This window comes from Sturnira hondurensis, unplaced genomic scaffold, assembly GCF_014824575.4.
Source record: "Sturnira hondurensis isolate 20B ecotype Veracruz unplaced genomic scaffold, ASM1482457v3 Scaffold0022017, whole genome shotgun sequence".
NCBI lineage: Eukaryota > Metazoa > Chordata > Mammalia > Chiroptera > Phyllostomidae > Sturnira > Sturnira hondurensis.
The window spans coordinates 9,551,592-9,574,189 of record NW_028094648.1 but is presented as its reverse complement, the minus strand read 5'-3'; the positions used below and the strand labels follow the sequence as shown (position 1 = coordinate 9,574,189).

The 22,598-nt window shown below is 39.9% G+C and overlaps 1 protein-coding gene across 1 annotated transcript in view; it reads left to right on the top strand.

Moving 5' to 3' along the window:
- Window positions 1-931: 931 nt before the first annotated feature.
- The window catches only part of GABRB1 (gamma-aminobutyric acid type A receptor subunit beta1), a 327,784-nt gene continuing 306,117 nt past the window's right edge, over window positions 932-22,598 (top strand). The window contains exons 1-3 of the mRNA XM_037034178.1: window positions 932-1,077; window positions 1,224-1,315; window positions 1,705-1,772. Coding sequence (XP_036890073.1) covers window positions 998-1,077; window positions 1,224-1,315; window positions 1,705-1,772 — 240 coding nt within the window. The 5' untranslated portion in view covers window positions 932-997. The remainder of the gene's footprint in view (window positions 1,078-1,223; window positions 1,316-1,704; window positions 1,773-22,598) is intronic.

The window sequence follows — 22,598 nt, the reverse complement described above, 5'->3', positions numbered from 1 at the left end:
ATTGAATTTAATTTAATTCAAACAACTGTTGGTCTCACAGAACCCTAATCCAGTTGCAAACAGAGGGTAGACCCTTTGGGTGTTGCAGGGTCCTTTTGGGTTACTAAATACGATCTAACACGCTGGCAATTTAAGAAAGGGGTTTTCCTCACTAGAATCTAGAAAAAAAGTGGAACTTGGGACTTGTAGCAGGAAGGGCCGTAGGAAAAGGATTGCCTGCCCAGAGATGCTGTCTCATCGCTTGTGTCATTCCCCACGCCCCATCGTCAAGCCTGGAGATACGCGAAAGGGGAAAGGGGAAAGGAGAGGGAAAGAAAAGGGATGAAAAGATTTGACCCTCCCCAGCTCCCCTCCCTCCCGCAGAGAAGGGGTACGCTAAGACAGACACGCTAAAGCGCCGCCCAGGGTGGGGGGGACCAGATTCTTGGAGTCCTCAAATAATCTGCCCCGTCCTTTCTTCCCTTCTTCTCTGGCTTTCCCTCTGCCTTCACTTTTTCCCTCCTTGGTCCTTCCCACCACACACACACACACACACACACACACACACAGGGGACCAGAGAATCGCCCTGCTTCCAAATTCCCCGTTCTAGGAGCCCCGTGACTGTCAACAAAAGGTGCCAATCAGGCAGCCAGATGCCTGCGAGTTGAGTTAATTAAACAAATAAATAAATAAACCCCACAGGTTGAGGGAAGAGAGGAAAAGAACATAGCAACCTCCAATCCGTATACACATGCTTGTAGGATCCCCAACAAGCAAACAGCAGGATATCTCTGACTACTCTGAGGACGACGAGCACCACAAACAGGAACTTTAAAGGGTTTGAAATCTGTTGCCTGTTCCACTAGGAATATTGTTTGCAAGGCACAAGGTGTCTTTTGGTAGTGAGCACCCCCTGCGCATGCGCAGGTCCATTCCGGAGAATTACTGCCCTGCCGCCGACTAAGTTGCATTCCTTGAATCTTCGCCGGAAAGACCATTCTTCAATCAGAGTTAGTAATGTGGAGAGTACAAAATCGAGAGAGTTTGGGGCTTCTCTCTTTCCCTGTGATGATTGCCATGGTCTGTTGTGCACACAGGTGAGCTGTTGATTTTTCTTAGTGTTTTTCTTGTTACATGCTTGCTGGATTATATAGCTTCTTATTGGGGGGTAGGTGTGCCTGTGTATTTTTGCTGCTCGCAGTTTGTGTTCATTCTAAATACGGTCCCTACTTCTTCCCTTCAGTGCCAATGAGCCCAGCAACATGTCATACGTGAAAGAGACTGTGGACAGATTGCTCAAAGGATATGACATTCGCTTGCGGCCGGACTTTGGAGGTAAAGCTTCGTCTTTTTTCAACCTGTAACCCACGCCTAATTTTCCTCTACTGTCAAAGATAAATGTCAAAAAAAAAAGCATGTAATTTTCATCAGCGTACACTACGCCCTACGCCCTGGACACACACACACACGCACGCACACACACAGGATCCCCCAGTCGCAGGTGGATGAAACCCCAGGCAGAGCCGACCTTCCCCCGGCCCGACACACCCTCTGCATAGTCACTGCATTACGCGTGTGCCCACACCTGTTTTTCTAGGCTGTCCCCTGTAAAGAGGGGTGGGGGTGGAAGGAGCCCATTCAGAATGCTGTACGCGCAGAGGAAGCCCCTGTCCCCTCCCCAGCCTGTCGCCACTCTGAGACTCTGCGTCCCACCTCCCCGGCAGGGCCCCCCGTGGACGTCGGGATGAGGATCGATGTCGCCAGCATAGACATGGTCTCCGAAGTGAACATGGTGAGTGGCCTCGGGACGGGCTCTGTGGCCGGGCTTACGCAGATACGAAAAGGACCGGTCTCCGTGCCCTCTGCGTTTCATTGGCGGTCATCTCGCCCGGGCCCCGGGAGTCCCGCTCCGCGTGCTCTCCCCGCTCTGAGACACACACACACACACGCTCTTGCCCCTGGTTTGTATTTTGAACATACACGCGCGCGCACACACACACACGGGCTACTGCGGTGTTCCGAAGGAAACGTGCCCCGCACTATTTGGGGAAAGACGGGTGACTGGCAGCCGCGGATCCGGTGGGGCGGAGTCTGAGGGTTACTTTGGCAGGGTTTCCTCGGGTGTTCCGAGGCGCAGGGCACCATCTGCCGGCCGCCGGGCGGCCTGCACGGGGGTCCTCGCGCGGTGGTCCGCAGCCTGCTTCCCGCAGGTCCAGTCCCCTGGTCTCCGCGCGCCGGGAGCCGGGACGGACCCTGCCTCGCCACCAAGCACTCAAGCACACAGCGAGGCTTCAGAGTGTCCCATCCCTCTTTCCAGGCTCTAGCACACCGTGTGGCAGGAGCAACAGGCTGAGACGACAGTCCATGCTCGCTAATACCAAAGTGCTCAAACCGCTTCTGGGGAGCCTTGTATTGTTCCCCTGTAGGGGTTGTTAAATTTGCCTTGCGGCATCTTGCAAATTTAAGATGTTTTACCCTAGAAACTTAAGCATGCCGAAGATGCTTGATGATTAAGGGAAGGTAGAAGGGAGGGGGCGAGAATAACAGCGCAACCCTTTCATTTCAAAGGGTTATCATTCTATTGTTCCCTTTTTTCCCCCTCCTCCCTTTCTGAAGCTGTTGCAAAAATGGATCGAAATCCTAGCTGTCACTTTCTCTATTGACTGCTTCGAACCCCTGTGCGTAGCAGTTTTCTAGTTAGAGTTTCTAACTGTTGCTTCTGCTAACGCAGAAGGGAAAAGCCTGTTGCTTTTCTAGAAACAACCACCCAGGGAACAGCTAGATCTACGTGAGCAACATGTTATCCACCCCCAACCCCAGTCCCCATTTGTGAAAAAATATTGTGGCAGCAAAAATTTAGACAGCCTGAATAATTTAAAAGCTAAAACCTTTAAAGGTTTTATCCATTTATAGCTGTAAAGGCTATTGAATTGTCCCTTTATTTCATTACTACGGTCTCATTATGTATGCTAAGGTTTAAGAATTTATTAGAGATTAGGGAAGAAAAATATGTTTGTGATCTATTGAATATGGCTACAATAAAAAAGTGTGACTATTAAATTTCTGTATTTTATAGTTGTAACTTACAGAGTTTTATTATTTTTCTTTTTAAAACTGATTTTTCAATTACAGTTAACATACAATATTATATTGGTAGCATAGTGATTAGGTATTTATATACCTTAGGAGGTGCTCACCCCAATACTAACTTACCTGGATTTAAATAGCTTATTTAAATACTATTTTAAAACAAGGTCTCTGATTGTTGTATTGAAAAAAGAAAACCAATTTTTTAAATTAATGCACAGTGACTTTTCTGACTGGGCAAAGATTTTTAATAGGCTGACTTATTTATAATATTCTGTTCACATACATGGCACCATAACAAAGTACCCCAAACACACTATTGTTGCACATGTAGAGTATAATAATGTATATATATACAAATCATACCCAATCAATGTTATTGCAGCTAGAAATTCAGAAAAAACAAGTTGTTTGTATCAGGCAGGTAAATAATAACACTTTTCTTTTTTTACCTTGTAAGTAGCCACATAGATAATTTATAAAATAGGGGAAAGAGTAGGAAAAGCTCAAAAGACAAGCTGTGCCTTTGCCAGTAGCCAGTAGCTATATAGCCTTCTATATAGCATAGTATACTTTTCAGAATTTAAAAAAAATGCATAATTCTGTTGACTATATTACAAACACCTTTCCTGGTGGGGTTTTTTTTAAAATTTTGAACTGAATGGGGAAGTTGTGATTAACCAAAACAAATCACCATTACAATAACAACAAAAAGCTCCCTATAACCAGCTTTCAAGTGAATTCATACATAAACTTAGGAAAAATTGAATTTAATCGCAGTGCCCCTGGAAATAGCTCCTAATGGTGGGATAATATGGTTTATTTACTCACTGCAGCACGTGATTATGTACTTGATTTTAAAAAATATTCACCAAGCAGATAAAGCTATGGAAAATACATTCTACTAAAATACCCATTACTTTTCCACAATGGTATTAGAGATATATGGGAAAAGAGGAAGCATTGAATATTAAAAAATAATAAGACTTAATTTACTTTTTTTTTCATTTTAATGAGAGCTATCAATAAGACTCAAGATTTTATCTTCACTCATCTATGGCAAAGCATTGAAATAAACAGATTGAAAATAACTGTTACAAGAAAAATGGAAATAATGAGGAATTTTAGGATTGAGGGTTTTGTATAAACACAATCTGGATGGTTAGCCCTGGTTAAGAAAATGGTCTATAATCAGCTTTGGTTTTTAGATAATGTAAGGGGTAAAATGTCTGGGGGAAATAAGACTAATTGTTTCTTTTATTAATTGTGTCTTAGTAGCCTGATAGGAAGTAACTTTTGAGGTTAATAAAAAGTAAGAATGAGCAAAGAATATAAAAGTAGCGTTAAGGAAAATTCAGACTAACATTCATGACTAGAGCATTGCTCATTTTTATATTCTTATTCATTACCATTATTATCCACCCATTCCACAGCTAGAAAAATGATATGGTAATTTTACAAAACATTAATGGGTTTGAAACTAGTTCTGTTAATTTTTGTTATGTTTATAATGAAATATGATTCCATATTAGTTTATAGACTTGTCTGTTTTAACAACTAACATAACACCAAAAGCATTTTCTGATTCATACACTTCAGGATGTAAAATATTTGTCCCACCTAAGAAAATAAAATAGCTTTTGTAGTCAAAGATCTCCACTATTGAGAATTGTACTGACTAAGCAGTAAGTACAAATGAATGTAAAACCTCAGAGTAATAATATTTATACATAAAAAACAAAACTTAAAACAAGGCTTTTGAGGAAATAATATTGATTGAATTAAGATTTTCTCTCCTTGCATCTTATAATATATTTTGTATGTGTCCCTGATTATATATTATTATTTTTGAATAATCACCTTTAAAAAACACTGTGATTGCCATTTATTGTTATATTAAGTCCTACAAACCTCTCTCAATTTCTGCCAAGCTGTATATTTACACAAACATGCACACACTTACACCCACTCTAGAGTGACTAAAGATAAATAGGAGGCCACTGGGACAAGAAAGAGACAGTAGCCCCAGAAACTGCCTTACAGTAATCCAGTAAAGCACAGACGGTGAGAAGCAAGTCTTCTCTGTAGAACTGAATAGATTGGGGAAACATGATGTTAACTGTATGCAAAAACAAGTGGTTGAACTCTTCCACTTCAGCTCCCTAGCACTAGCGCCTTCCTGTTAAAGAGGCGGCTTCTGATACTGGAGTAGGACTTCCACCCACAGAGCTCCCTGTTCCTGATCCAAAGACACAACGGTCCAAGTGGCCACTCCCAGAAAACTTTACATCTGTTGAGTCCTAACTGAAAGTAGCCATCCCCAGTGATAGATAACTAACATGGACTTATCATTTCCTTCCTTCCTTCATGCATGGGTAGATGCAACAGAGAATGTTCCTAGAGGCATTACAAATAACGACAAAACAACCCCAAACACCCAAAGCTCAACAAAATGAGCCAATTGTTAAATAATGCCTAAAAGAAAAGCAAGTATAATTTACCAAACGTTCAGTGTTGCTCAAGTCCATTCTTGTTGCTGTTGTTATTTTAATATGTGGTTCCAGGCTTCTGGTACACACTTCAGTTATGTCTAATTACCATCATCTTGGTAACATAATACAGTAACCACCTGTCAGAATCCCTCCCCTCCCCATTCACTTTTTAAGTCAGCGTTTCCTAATCTTTCATGTGTACCTGAATCACTCCAAGATATTAAAATGTTAAACTGCGAATTCTGAATCGGAGGTCCAGGATGGGGTTGGGCATTCCGAGTTTCTAATGACTTCCAGGTGATGCTGATTGCTGGCATGCAGACAGCACTTTGAATAGCAGAGGCTGCAGTGGGTTGTTCTGAGATTTAGCATCATTAAGAAATGAACATTTTTCTCTAAAATTTCTCTAGGAATGGTATTATGTCAAGACTCCAAATTAAGTTTAAAGCTAATTTCTAGGTAGTCAAACAGGTAGCTGTGTTCAAAAGGAAAATTTAGTTGAGTTATTGATGACAAGCAACAGGACAAAGGCAAGAGCCTGGATGGCGGAGCTTGACTTAGACTAACAAGCAGTCCCCCTACTTGTGGGTCAGCCAACCAGTCAGCCAACCTTAAATGATGGCTGTGAAAATACAGCCGAGCACTGTCACCCTGACAGTGTGGTACTATGCTGCTACTTTGCACCAATGACTTCTCTACAGAAGAGAGAGCATTGCAGCTTGTGTTTGCCCCCGCCGAGGAGCTAGCAATAGCTTTGTGAAATAGCCTAAACACACTCTTGTTGCTGTCAGTAAATTCTCTGGGGTTATAATAGAATTTCTTTTCAATAGAGCAAATAGGTCAGTACCATTTAAAGGTAGGAACAAATATCGGCAGTTAAATAAAGACATAAATTCATTTTTCTCTTATATGAATAATCAACTAGGTCTCACTTTAGGTGCTGGGTTACAGTGTTATACCATCTGGAGAAGGTGAAAGAGGAAAAACTTACCTTTGCCTTTGTGTTTGGAGATGAGAGAAAGATTGTTTTATACATTAAGCCATATCAAAGCAATCCTATGCGGATTGTTACATTTTTGAGTTCACATTTGAAAGCCTATGCTCTTAGGACTAGGTATTAAAATGTGTAGTACAATGAGAATAAATAGTCACATTTGTTGAACACATCCTATGTATCAGGTATGCTTATCAAGTAGCTTTTACTTTTTACATTAGTAGTTCATTTAATCCTTGAGTTAAGGCTATGCAACTATTATCACCCATTAAGATGGAGAAATTGAGGTTGAGAGAGGGAAACTGAGGCTGAGAGAGGTTAAATAACTTGTTCAGAAATTACAGAGCTGGTAGACAGCAGAGCCCGAATTTGAAACCCAGCAGCCTTTGGAGACCGGTTCCTATCAGCTAGGCAACTAAAACTGTGTTTCTGGAGTTTAGCTTTGGGACCGTGAGTGAGTCATTTGACTTCTCTGGGCTTCAGGTGTCTCCTCTGAAATATTAATGTAAATAACATGATTGTTAAACCTATTTCTAATTCAAATATTGTATGATATAAATTTAGATATTTAAAGAGTTTAGGCTGTCAAATCAAGATTCTTCCTCTCCCTCTTATTCTTCAGTTAGAGTTCATCTTATTTCTCTTTATTTTCCCATTAGATGTGTCAACTAACAAGCATTTATTGAATTCTCACTGAGTGCAAATGATGGTAGCCTCCTGGGAACATGACAGTAATACTGTAGGCAATCTGGGCTTCCTGAATCGTCACTGTACTTGGTCATGGCATTGTCTTCCATTTTTTTCCCTCCTTAAACACATCCCCAAAGACAGCAATGAGAAATGTTGGCTCAGTTGTCTTCAAAATGAGACTTAACTCATGACTGGTTTATGTTATATTGAATATTGAAGCCAAGACCAAATTAGAACTTATGTGTCCAATACTGTCTACTGTATTCAAACTAGAATCATTGCTACACTACTGACAAACTAATACTTTTTTCAACGCTTAATGTTAAACAGAAGGAAACCGTTATTTTCTAGGATCTGTGTGTCCTAAAGGAGTCACCCATCCCACCTAAAATCTCTCCATCAGGGGGTCTGGCAGAAGGGTGTTTGTCTCACCTGAACATCACTTAGTATCAGTTCTGTGTTTGATGCTTTTTGTCTTGACATGCCCCCCAAATCTTGGTAGCACCCTCAAAACACACATGAATGAAAACTTGCATTATCAAGATAGGTAAAACATTACAAAAGATAAGTGGTATTTCATTTTTCCAAGTTACTTGAGTTTTAATAACTCAAAAGGCATTATTATTCTTGAGGATAATTGGAAGATGGATGACTATATGCCTATAATTGATTACATGTTAATACAGAGTTTCTCTGTGAACTTTTTTGAGCACTGAATCTTATTTTTTCATAATACCGTGATCAAGTTTTTTGCATTTTAGAATAGTCCTGTTTTTAGAAGATTGTGCATTTCATGGAATCTGACTGCTATCTATTGAAGGAAGTTAATTGTCAGTAGCAAATAATCTATTACTTGGCACTTGACAGAAATGTTCCTGAAAGGGTTTTATAATTAATTTCTATTGGAGGTGATAACTTAAAAAAATAAAAAGGGCTGGCCACACAAAAAAGTAAAGAATACATGGGTTTTCCTTCATGAACCCAATAACCCTATTTTAGAATTTTCATAGTCCATTTTTCTTCCAGTGATTTTTTCTGCTGCCCTTTCATTAAGTGCCTAAGGTATTCCCACCCTTGCAGCTCCAATGAAACCCATCATCATATTGCATATTTAAGATCAAAGGCCATTTTTCCAAAAGCTCTCATTTCACTACATTTGCGAGTAAAACAGATGTAATCTCTGTGGGACGTAAAAAATAGTTAAAATTTCTATGTCAGAGCATGAAGAGTTTCCCTGTTTGAAATATTTTGAAACATCCATAGCTACTTTGGTCTTGGGGTATTTCAGTTCAGTACATACTCACTGATCATTCATCTGTTTTATGGCCTAACCTAGGCTCTAGGGATGGAAATATGACTAAGACATGCCCAATACTTTCAAATATTTCACAGTGTACAAGACAATGTATGTACAAAATTATTTTAAGACAATGTGTTAGATGCTATCATAGAGCTCTACAAGTCTAGGATCTTGTGGGTGCATGGAGGGGTTGTTTCTAAGGCATGGTGAAAGGCTAATGCCTGACATGACTCTTAAAGAGGTAGAGTAGAGAGCACCATGTACTGGCTGCAAACGAAGAAAATCTTCCCCCCAAAAAGGAGGGCATAGGCATTGGCAGGTGTGCCTGAAAACAGCATGGAGTGTTCTGGGAACTACAGGTAGCTTGCTATTGCAAGAACTTAAAGGACACAAGGAAGATTGTCAAGAGATAAGACAGAATCATAAAAGCAAAGAGTAAAACAATGTTATTGAGTGTTCTCCCTTGTGTGAAAAGAAGCTTCTCTATAAACATATATTTTTGCAAATGCACTGACAATTTTTGGATGAATATACAAGAAATGAGTAATAATGTTTTTCTTGGAAGTGAACCCAATACTAGAAGTATGAGTTGGAGGGATACTTACAGTTCTTTGCATGTTCTTTTGAATTGTTTGCTTTAAAAATTTTTACACATATTTTACACTTTCACTTTCAAAAGGCACATGCATGAATTCAAGTGCACGTACCTGTACACCCAGAGAGAGAGTGAGGGAGAGAAAAACAATAGTGTTAGAATCAGTGTGCTGAGGAAATGAATCCTAAATACAGAAATACAGAAAAGCTGCTAAAGCTTTTAGCAGGTGCTGCGTTGTGCATTTCAGGTAGATCATTCTGGTAGCTATGTGGGGGATGAATTATAGCAGGCTACGACTGGGCATGGTGTTCCTAGTTAAGAAGCCGAGAGAGTGTCTCAGAGTCCAGAGGAGAAATGATAAATGCTGAAAGTAGAACAGTATGCTATGCAGCCTTAGCAGCCAAAGGGGGGAAGATATTCAGGGGCAAGTCAGGGTGATTTCGTGACTGGTTAGGTGACGGAGGTTAAAGAGGAAATGAACCTAGGGTACTCAACAGGCTCCCATGTTGCACGAAGGGCACATGTGGCACCAGGAAGGAAACACCAGGTAAAGCAGCACCAACCACCTTGCTCACCACCGAAGTGGAGGAACATGTTTTCAGCACTATGAAACAAATCAGAGCATAGGTATAGGTACTTTTGGAAACACTGAGGTAGAATATGACAAGTTAGAATTATCCTGAAAAAGACTACTTCCTTGGTGACTTTTATAGTTCTGTTCACAAATAAGGGACACTCTACAGGGAAAAATCTTTGGGCCCCAAAATGGGGTGGCTGAAGGGGATTGGTTAGAGATATGGAGAAAGGGTGATGGCCAAAGGCAGAGAATAGGGTACAGTCAATTTTGATCTCTAGCAATATTGGTCTTTGTCTAGGAAGACCTAGACCCTGACAGGATTTGGACCATACTTTTCAAATTCCCCTAGAGAAGTGAGCTTTATGCCCAGTTTTAGTTGCCTTTATAAAACCATATATTATAGATGGGGAAAGTAGATATGGGGGGAACCCACTTACACAGCATCTGCTCTGTTCTCCACCATGTCTCTAAAATGATTCAGAGTCCTTCTGGAACATTGTGTTCCCATGCAAAATGGTGTGAAAGCAGTGTGATTTCTTGTAGAAACCGTATTTGGGGGTGAAGTGAAACTGGGTATGACAGACAGTGCATGTGAGGCCAACAGCATGCCCTGAGAAATGAAGCTTAGCTGCCAGGAAATTAAAAAGTGACTCCCATGAGCTTTGCAAGAGAACTGAAACATTTGAATAGCCGATGGTGGGGTGGGTGATTTTAAACAGGAATTCAACAGAGCCCTGTCCCCCACAAATAGGCTTCTGGAGAGAGGATACCTATTTAAACAACAGCGCATTCAGCAATTGTATTGTTTTGAGAAAGGAGGCAGAGACACAGCTGGAGGAACAGATTTAAAGAGAAGAGAGTTCTTAGGTAGCTGTTAGCAATCAGCTAGTCCATCCCTTCCTAAACGGAAAAGCAGTAGAGGTTTAAGGCCCTTCCCGCTACAACAGAAAAGTTAGAGGACAGATGTCTTGCTCCTGCTGCTGTGAAGGATTAATCAGGCAAGTTGCTAGGAGTGAATCCTGCTTGAATGAGTGGGTTTGTTTGGGATCCTTCCTGAAAGAGGGGGAATAGTTTTGATGAAAGCTAGGGTCCCTGCCCACTCCAACCCTCTGTGACTCATGAGGTTTTTTTTCTTCTGATCTATTATTTTCAAGGCAATGATATACAGTTCTGCAGTCAAGAGAAATAGTTTTGTGGTTTTCAAAGAGACAGTTCAATGACATTTATTTGAAATCCTACCTGTGCTGGAACATTTTGTCATGTCAGAGGCCATCATTTCTCCCTCCTACCACCTGCGATCCTCTCCCACCCAAATGCATCTAGAGCTACTTCAAACCCACAGGAAGTTATCTTCCTTCCATGGAGCCGTTTTTGCAGCCGCACTGGAGAGAATTCTGCTGGAGAACATGTGTATTGGGCATATGAAAAATCAAGACTCTGAAAAGACAAAAGCCCCAATATAAACAATGATCATCGTTTGGCATGTATAAGGTTTTTATTTATTAACCTTTTCTTTTTCCCCCACACTATATAAGCTCCAGGAAGTTTAGGATTATATTTTTATACGCTGTATGTAACTCCTTGCATATTGCAGGGACTTAATAACAATAACATTTATTAAGATTATAAAGAAATTTTCTAGACATAAAAAGAGTAATAATGGCATTTTAATATTAATTCAGAAATTAATAGTTTCTCTGTCAGATCTACCTTATACCTATTTTTTATGTTGATCATGAATCGTGACCTGTTTCCATAGAAACAACTTTATCACATGACATAGCTAATTTCACTTCATGCCAAACATTGATGCATATATATAGATATATATATATATATCTATATATATGCTTCTTGACTTACGATGGGAGGTATGTTCTGACAAACCCATCCTCAACTGAAAATATCATAAGTCAAAAATGACTTAATACACTTAACCTACCAAACATCGTAGCTCAACCTAGCCTACCTGACACATGTTCAGAACACTTACATTAACCTGCAAATGGGCAATTATGTTGAGTTTTATCCCTAGAGCAATTGCCTTCCTCTTGTCAACAGAAACAGAAGATACAGATGGGCATTTCATAGACATTATGGGATGCAAACATCATAACACACAATATCTAAAAATGGTGGCAGCTCAGTACACTGTAGAGTAGGGGCTGTTTACCCTGTGATCACACAGCTGGCTGGAGCTGTGGCTCCCTGCCACTGCCCAGTACGGAGAGAGAGTATCATCCTGCATATAAGTCTCCTGGGAAAGATCAAAATTCAAAATTTGAAGTACTGACTGAGTATTTCTACTGACTGTGTACCACCTTTGCACCATTATAAAGTAGGAAAATTGTAGGTCAAACCATGGCAAGTTGGAGACCTCCGTACATAAACATGCATATACACACACACAAGACAAATTGTTCTCAGCCTTAGATTATAACGACTGCCTTTTGTTTCCAAAATGTCATCTCCATCCTGGCAACTGGACTATCACTGTTTCTGGAAATGCTTTAGAAATTATTAAAGAAAAAATTGAGCCCTGGCTGGTGTAGCTCAGTGGATTGAGCATGGGCCTGCGAACCAGAGGATCGCGGTTCGATTCCCAGTCAGGGCACATGCCTGGGTTGCAGGCGGGTTCCCTGCAGGCCATCTCCCAGCAGGGGACGCACAAAAGGCAACCATACATTGATGTTTCTCTCCCTCTCTCCTTCCCCTCTAAAGATAAATAAATAAATAAAATCTTTTAAAAAAAAAGAAAAAATTGATTGATGACTAGAAACTGAATGGCATTTAAAAAGAAGGAAATCAAACATCAAAGGTAGTATGTAACAAGGGATTCTTCAGCCAATCTGGAGAAGTTTTGAATGAAATAAGTTAGATTCTAAAACACGACCAAGGAACTTAATCAAATTTGAAAATAAAGTAAAAATACACCTAATCCAGAAGTATATAAATATTTAACATATATATACATAAAATATCTTTCTATATCTATGTATTTATTTATATCTGGTCATTTTTGCTTCTAACTGTGTCCTTGCAATTACATGGTATGTTTGCTTTCAAATGGCAACTTTTGTCTGAAACTCTTACATCTACGGAGATATTTGTCGTGTAACTAGTAACTGTTAAACCAACTATCACATTACGTTGTGAAAAAGGGTTCTTTCCACTGGCATCACAGCCCCTCTGCCCTGCTCCCCACTCTATCCCCAACACACACAAGTCAACGTACCCCAAAGAAACAACTGAGAAAGTACAACAGAGTTGAGGCTGATGAAAAAGAGAAAGAAGATTCACTATAAAAGTTAATAATGTTGGACAATGAATACTTTTGACTTAGTGTGGTAGGAACTGATTTTTAGAAGTTTTGAAGTTGCGAATGAGAGGAAGACATTATGAAAAACTTGGAGGTTAGAACATATTCACAAAACTGGAAAGCCATATTCAGTCCTTGGAGAGGTATTGGCATATATCGCCTACATTTATGCGAACACCACTTTGGGGGACACCCCACAAGCCCAGTTGTCATGAAGTTTGAAGGGGATTTCATAACCTGGTTCTCTGAATTTGTGGCAGGGAATGACTTTCAGGTTACACAGCTGGCATCTGCGCTACTATGTTCAAAATCGCTGTTTTAGAACATAAGCAAATATTGATGAATTTGGGTTTTGCGTAATCACCATGCAGCTGTTTCACATTTCAAATCATTTGCACCTCTGGGTCTGTGAACCGGACAGAGCTATGTTACCTCAAACTCAAACAAAGCAAATGCCATTATTCTTTTTTCAATGTTATTCAGTCTCACTGAGAGGTTCGTTTTTGAGTCAAAACACGGAAATATTTTGGTAGTGTATGTAGGGACCATCTGCATAAGCTGATTTCATGGGAATATTAAATGGGAAGCCACCAGCTTGAAATGCCATCATCAGGTCTCAGTAACTTCAGCTTTGGTTCTGGTAAAATGCAAATAACCCTAAGAGAGGTGACAATAATACCAGTTTTCAATTCCTGCATTTAAACCAGAGTGTGAACGAATGGTTGAATGAGAAAACAGGTCAGTTTAAGGGACAGAAATGAGAAAAGGACATGAGGAGAAAGGGGAAACCGGAGTTATTTTATACTTTTGCCCAGAATCAGCAATTTTCTGACTTCAGGACCTGATATGACACAGCCAGAAAAAAACGGCCGAGGTGTGCTGAGACAGCATTGTTCACACGGAACCTCCCTACACGAAAGGCATTTGGCTTGATTTGACAGTAATGCCCAATATTTTGTAGCTTGAGATGTGGAATCAACAAATTCACCTCTGTTCTCTAGACGTAGCAGCCATGCTGACTAGGCAAGGTGACGACAACGACTCGTAGTTTTAAAAACCTGATGAATCTCATAGTTAATTTCAGTGTCCAGTGGGTAGCACATGGGTGATTTTTTAAGTCGAGATACTCCCCATCTGGCAAATTTAATTTTGGTTTTTCCTATTAAGTACATTTCCCTTGAATTTGCTTCGGTTGAGTTATATTTGAATGATTTTAAATCACTTTGAAGTATCAAAATGATGCTGTATCCTAATTTATACTCTGAGGTATAAATCTTATGACTTAAGCCCTTGAATTCTCAGTTCCATGTAAAATAGAAATAATTTCTGTTTTCCCTATTTCAGGGAGCTGTGAGAATCAAAATAGAGAAATCATATACAAATATGTTCTATATATGTGATGTATAATCTTTACCATATTAATTGTAAGTGCTATTATTTTTACTATTTTTCTATTATTTTCCAGGTTTTTAATGAATCTTTTTTTCATGCCAAGACATCAGGAGTAACATTCATATCATTCATAATCAAATATATTAATATATTTGTATGGTATTTTCACACATTACTTTTAATTGTGAGATTATTCTGTGAGATGACAAAAAAATGAAAAGAATTTCCCCCACCTTGTCTCCTGATCATGTTCTATTGGTTCTCTGAGACCTCGCAGAGATAACATTTTGATCCATTGTGGTCCTCCCAAAGCTCTCTAAATTTCATATTTTGCATTACTCCCTGGTAAGTGGAAGAAATGGGGTATATGGTTTTCCATGAGGTTAGCCTGGGGATCAGAGCCCTGGAGTTGACTTAGTTATAGAGTTTTAGTTATAACCCTTCCACTTACAGGATATGTTACCTTGGCATTAGTTAAGTCTAATCATATAATCTATTGTCCAAATATGCACTTTTGCTAGTAAATGGAAACTATTAATATTACCTACTACAAGAAATGTAAACCAGCCCCGGCTGGTGTAGCTCAGTGGATTGAGTGCGGGCCTGCGAACCACACGATCGAGGTTCGATTCCCAGTCAGGGCACATGCCTGGGTTGCAGGGCAGTTCCCAGCAGGGGACTCATGAGAGGCAACCATACATTGATATTTTTCTCTCTCTCTCTCTCTCTCTGTCTCTCTTCCCCTTCCCCTCTAAGATAAATAAAATCTTTTAAAAGAACTCTTAATAAGTTTAAAAAAAAAGAAATGTAAACCAGTATAGTCTTGGGAAAGCCAGGATTTATGGTCATCCTTCACCACTCAAAGCTCGAATTTCTTCATCTTTAAAAGGGGAATAAATGATGCTTTCTTCTTAGGTCATTGAGACAATGTGTTGCCTGAGGAGGAAAATATGTCTCCTCCTCCTTCTTCCTCTTCTCCTCCTTCTTCATTATCATCTTATTTATTGGGTACTTACTACATGCCAAGAACTGTTATTAGTGCTTTATATGTAAATGTTAACAATAGAATTAGGTGGAGTAGATGAGGCGACCTAAAAGAATTTTTGCAGTAAAGTTTGGATAATCAAACAAATAAAAACATCATCTATTAGCTCACCTTTGCTCACCAATTGCTTTATAAGAACAAAGAAAGTTGCAAGGAATTATGAGGGTTATTAAAACTTGTAGGATTTACTTTATTTGTTAAAGGAACAGGCAGAAATCTTACTGAGAAGGTACATTATGAAAAGATAACTGTCTTCATGAGATCATAATTGATCAAAACCCGTACTCATTACAGGGTGTTATAGATGAGAGAATGCAGCCAAGCTGAGATGTGTAAGAGGAGAACAACGGAGGTAGGAAGATGATGGATATTTCAAGCAGAAAAATAGTACTAAGAAGTTTGTTGAGGTAAGATTACCAAGCATATTCAGAAAGAGAGAGATTAATTAAGAGCATATGAATCTCAAGTTCTGGAAAATCCATTTAATCCATGATGACACATAATGAAGTGTGTAGAAAAGTTAAATAACTTTCCCAAAGTTACACAACTAATAAGGGCTAGAGCTGTGACTTGCACCAAGGCAGATTGGCTTGAGAATCTATGTGGAGGAGTTAGGTTCCTGCATCAGTTAGATCACAAAATGTCATTATCGCTAATAACATTTAAGGAAAGAGAGGTTTCAAAGATTAAGAAATGTGGTTAATGCTTAGCAAAATGGGTCCTAAGATGAAGTGCGTTAGCAATTGATATTATTTACCCCAGAGTTAAACTTTGTAAAGATTAAGTTATGGCTTGATTACTGTCTTCAGGTTTATGAAAATGTTTCATCCATTCACTGATTGAAAGCACATTGGAACGATTGTAGGCAAGGTGTTACTTAAAGTGCTGTATTAGGTACTTATTGGAAATAGGGAGAAAGAACAGATTTGATGCTCCTGAGAAAACTCCGGAAGAAAGAAACAAAGTTTAGATTAGATTTAAGGAAGAACATCTTGACTGTGATGACTGAGACGATACTGGAAGGAGCTACAAAGAAACCCTGGGAAGTGTCCGCCCTCAGAATGCTTTAGAATAAGAAAAGATAACTATATCTGTACTAGTTGGTGTACACAGCTCTCCTGTCCAAAGGCAAAGGGGCACAACAAGAAAGAACATTTCTCTTAGTCCCTTCCTGATTAAGGAATTTTACATTCTAAAAATTTTACTTGACATTTATAAACACTCCATTGTACAATCCCCAAATGCCCACATTTCGATCACCTTTACAGTCTATCCCATTCGAGATTACAACCACGCACTGGGAGGCTGTGGCAGGGCCCTTGGCTGGGCTGTCATTAATTTAGTCATTCTTTCTAGAGCAACTAATTTATTGACCTTACAGTACGCAAGACTCACACTTATATTTTAGAAAAAGTTGCACGTCACTCACTTCACAGTAGTTAATAAAGAAGAGATGCAGGAGACATTAAATTCTCAAAAGCCAAGGGTCTCTTGTAATGAGATCTTCTTGAAGCCTATGTCTGGTAATTGCCTTCTACAAAGGGCAGGCTAAGTGAAACACATTGAGTTAAATTTATACTATAATGCATTCAGGTCAGGTTTGTGTATACTTCTGTATGTAGTCCAGGGGGGGGAAAGACAAGCCTTAACATAAAGAGCAAAAATAGCTACTACAATATAATGAATATATACCACATATTGCGTACCAGAATAAATACCTGAGATCAGTTTTTACAAGAGCCATAAAGAGAGGGGAATATTTAATATCCCACTTTCACAAATAAAGAACTGAGTCCAAGAAGGTTGATTTGTGTTGGAATCGTGTTGAAATCTTAAACCTGTTTGACCTCACAACCAGGTTTGTAACCCTCTTTTAGGCTCTGAGACCCAATTCCAATGTGTATGCGTGTGTGCGGGAGGGGTGTTCCTCACGCATACAAGCAGTTATCTGGACATCAGCCGGGTGCCCCACCATTCACCTCAATTCTGACAGCACGGAGAGATAGTATCGGGGTCCACAGGTTAAGGGTTCCATTCTACAAGACTGCCCTTCCACTTCAGATTCTAGTTGCAAGCCCAGGTTGCCCATATTTATTATCAAAATGACTGTAAATCAGAGGTTTCCACATTGTCCTTTTAGGTTTCAGTTCTTTTTTTTTTGCTACAGCAGTTCTCAGACCTCAGAGAAATATTTTACTAACTAAATCATTGGTTTATTGTAAAAGGAAATGACACAGGAGCAGCCACAGGGAAGAGATACACAGGAGAAGATGTGGGGGAGGGGTGCAGAAGTTTATCTGGGGGTGCCCCCTCCAGAAACTTCACTCTCCCAGCACCAACATGTGTTTACCAATGCAGAATCTCTCCAAACCCCACCCTTTGGGGGTTTTATGGAGACTTCATTACCTAGGCATGATTGATTATTATCATGGGCCATTGGTGACTGAACATTATATTCATCTTCAGACCCTCTTTCTTTCCTGGAGGTCAGAGAATGGGACTGAACATTCTAATCCTCTAATCCTGTGGTTGGCTACCTTGGCAACCAACCCCTATCTTTAGGTGCTTCCCAAATGTCACCTCATTAACATAACAAAAGACAACTTTACCACTCTCTTCACTTAAGAAATTCCAAGGGTGTTAGGATCTCTGTTCCAGAGAAAGGGAGGGGTGGAGGGGAAGAAGGCTAAATATATATTTCTTATTATAAATCACAATATCATGCCCACTTTCTCATTTTATCCAACAGTTTTTTTTCCCATTTTAGAGTTAACTCTGAATTCTGTTATTAAGAACAACAGATCTTTTATTTCTCTAAGTGAAGGGTAGGCAGAATCCCTCCAAATTGACTGAGTTTGAATTTCAGACCTCAAACAAACATTAGCATGGGGAATAGATGGTGTTCTCCCTCCGGTTCAGCGTGAGAATTACTTTCCTGGACAGAGCTTTACCATCTTCATCATCAGAAATATGAGAGAGAGAGGGGGGTAGAGAATGACTTTCACCAGAGGAGAGGGTTGCTTGGAGACAGTCCAGGTTCTTGGTTCTCCCTCCATAAAACAGGCAATGTAACAGGTTTTCCTGTCAGGTTTGTTTGCAGAGGTGATTTGTTTGTGTAAGTCCAAGATGAACTCAGAAAACCTAAAGTTTGTTACTTTTCAATCCACAAGATTTCCTGCTGGTGAGAAGAAAGAACTGTGTCCCAGTCTAAGATCCTCTGATGGGGGCCACTGCAGGCTCCGGCAACAGGAGGGGAGGAGCCTGACGACTTTCTTGGTGGGGAGAGAGGAAGCCAATTAGACAATCCATTTTAGGGTAGAGAAGATAAAAAGGGTTCAGGTATATTTGGTTCTTTTTATTTTTTCCACTGAACACTGTGAGAGAAATCAAACAAGAATATGTAAAGGTCAGATCATTTCATCACTGTCCTTTCAGAACTGAGAAATTACATTATGAAATGCAGATGGCATCTCAAGGTTAAAATAGCAAGTTATTATTACCACACAGCTTATAGGAGGTATTTTTCAAATCTCTGCCACACAGAAGAATATGTATTAAATTTTTTTTAAAATCTCTGTTTCTTTTGGCTTGATTTACATGATGCCAGTAGAAATATGGCAATCACTTAGCTTGCTTCTGCAGAAATCAAAACCAAAAGGATTTGCTGCAGAACAACAGTGTGCTTACAAAGAAAGAGAAATTCATGGAGCACAGTTTAGGGAAAAACAACTTGCTTGAAATAAAGTGTTGTTTCTCTATTTCAGAAATGCAGAGTTAGGCTATTCAAGAGACCTCTACATTGTGCTAAAGCCATTGCAGACTTTCACCTTTACTCCTTTTTTTCTTTTTGGTCCTAAATAAAGCATACTACTGCTACTCACCAATACAGATCTTGCTGTAGTTGTTCATCCCTTACAGCTAAAGAACAATATGTGCTCTTATGTCTCCGTGGGAGATTGGCCAGGACGGGCGTACCTATACACGTACATTCACTGCAGGTTGCCGTCCCACACGGGTTCAGGCACTCACAGGTCAGACCCAGTCAGAATTTTACTACCCGTGGTTCCAGGGGACTGCTGACCTCCCGGGGGTGGGTTGGTTTGGGTGCAGCCCAAAGTGGAATTCAGAAAAGTTATAATTTTAGGCAGAATGCTTTGTGGGTTTTACTGAGGTATGAAAATATGTCATTTCAGAATGACTTTCATAACTATAATCATCAAGTTAGTATATTATTTTGTAAGTTCTAAACCCTTCTACCTTCTGATTTTATTGGAGAGTTACTACGAAAGAAAAACCCATATCAGCCAGCATATATACATGTGAGATATATATATATAGTTATATATATATATCACTAGCTATAACTATATATATATATATAATTAGCTAGCTAGTTACTTAGTTAGTTAGTTATAGAAGTTAGTTAGTTGATTCCCAAGAAGATTTTTTTGCATGTGTGGAAATTCCAGACACAAAGGGGGGAAAATAAAGGCCAGTTGGAAAGAGTTCAGGGAAGCAAAGAATAATTTTGATGAATAAGAGTTTATAGATACCTGCTTATTATCTTTGTTGGACAGCTGCTTTGCAGATGGCTTTCTATAAGTAGACATTCAGTACCGAAAGAAAGACTATTTTCCCCCAAATTGTCTCCTCTGCATTCAGAAGCAAATTAACAACCAATGTTCAACACCATCTCCTGACTCCTCACATTCTCTTGTCCTTGCTTTAGAGAAATGAAAGAAAAACCATCACAAACTCTATTTCAGTGTCATTGATAAGTCTTCTCTCTTCTGTCTTTCCATCCCTTCCATCCTCTTTTTCCCTATGTTTCCTTAATTTAGTAGTTAATGGAGACTCACTGACTACCATCTGTTCAGGAAAAGCAGCTCGGTGGTAAACAAATAGGTTGGTGCTTGGCCCCCCCTGGGTTCTGGCTCTTTGTGAGTACTCTCTGTTAATTTCCTTGTCTCTGAGTGTTGGGGCAGGAAAAATAAATGTCCTTCAGACTCACAGAGCCTGCTTCTGTTTCCTCAAGCAGCAGGGCAAAGTTAAGTCAGTAGGAAAAATAAATCTTTGGGGTGGGCCTTCCACTTGCTGAGAATAGCAGGGAGAAAGAAAGAGATGATTTCCAAGGCTCTACCAGTTATTCTGTGATGCTGAAAAGCAAGACCCAGGAAAAGTGAAGTGGCCCTTTGTTTAAGGGACATGTTAATGAGCTTTTGGAAATACTAAATACATGCAGAGCTGAGAAGGGAAAATTCTCTGACCGATCATGCAGGGAAGCTGAGGCCAGAATAGAGAATAGAGGGCCAGCATAAAGAGGAAGAGCGGAGACAGAAAGAACTGGGAAACTGGACAAGAAGTTGCAGTTCTCAGCAAATAAGGCCCAGTGTCCGGGTGGCTGAAAGAATTTAAAACAGGAATTTGGTTCTTTGATATGCTATGTTTCATTGCTGTGAAATAAGGCATCACTGATTCTCTGCCTTTTCAAAAAGTCTGTTATTTGTTCAATTGCTTGGTTGAAGTGTTTGTGAGGTGCTGAGTTTCACACCTGGGTCAGCATGAAGTATACAGTCATGTACTTAAGACCAGAATGATAATAAAGGTTTAGAAGGGAGAAGAAATTAGAGCCAGAGGTGACTGTGAAAATGATGCAGACATGCACAAAAATTCCAGGGAAAACATGGGACTTACAGTAGTGCATGATAAAGGGCTTGGGTTAATTGATTTCAGTCTCAAAGGATGCCAACTGACATATGGTTATGGAGAAAATTATTAATAGCGCCATATGGGAAGCAGAAAATCTGGTGCCTAGTAGGTGCTAAATAAACCCAGAACCCCTTCTTTTCACAGAAATAATACGGAGACAATGCCACTATGGGAAATATGGGGAGACTTGAATTGAGGGCACAGAAAGACAATCCATGGAAGTACAGCACAATCATTGTTTCTTTCCCTCATTTCCTACCAGACCTTCCACAGAGGCCTACAACCTCATGCATGCATATAAATATGCATATTCAGGTGCAGGGCTGAAGAGGTGGGGAGAGGAGCAGTCTGGCAATTCAGTCCCTGTAGTACTTGCAAAATTACTTCAAAGCATGTGGACCACCAATTTATTTTTTTCTTTCTTTCTTTCTTTTTTTATTTTAATTTTAATTTTAATTTAATTCTTATTCAGGTACAGTTTTCTGTCTTATATTCCCAGCCCTGCCCCCTCAGTGCTCCCCACCTCCCCCCCATTTCCGCCCCCCACCTTAGTTATTGTCCATGTATCCTTTATACTTGTTCATGTGAGTCCATCCCCTTTTCCCCTATGATTCTCTCCCCTCTCCCCTCTGGTCCCTGTCAGCCTGTTCCCTATTTCAGTGTCTTTGGTCATATTTTGCTTGCTTGTTTGTTTTGTTGTTTAGATTCCTGTTAATGGTGATATCATATGGTATTTGTCTTTCACCACCTGGCTTATTTCACTCAGCATAATGCTTTCAGTTCCATCCATGATGTTGCAAAGGGTAGGAGCTCCTTCTTCCTTTCTGCAGCATAGAATTCCATTGTGTAAATGTACCATAGCTTTTTTTTAAATGAACTATTTATTTATTTATTTACTTACTTACTTACTTATTTATTTATAGAAAGGAAGGAGAGAGGGAGAGAAACATCAATGTATGGTTGCCTTTTGTGCGTCCCCTGGTGGGAGTTGGCCTGCAGGGAACTGGCCTGCAACCCAGGCATGTTCCCTGACTGGAAGTCGAACCATGATCCTCTGGTTCGCAGGCCTGTGCTCAATCCACTGAGCTACACCAGCCAGGGCTTGTACCATAGCTTTTTGATCCAGTCATTCACCGATGGGCATCTAGGTTGCTTCCAACTCTTGGCTATCGTAAATTGTGCTGCTATGAACATCGGGGTGCATAGGCTTTTTTGGATTGATGTTTCAGGGTTCTTAGGATATACTACTCCTAATAGTGGAATTGCTGGGTCAAAAGGCACATTCATTTTTAGTTTTCTTAGAAAATTCCATACTGTTTTCCATAGTGGTTGTACCAGTCTGCAATCCCACCAACAGTGAACTGGACCACCAATTTAAAGTTGTTTTGCGTACAGACTCAGAAACACAGAGGCCGATA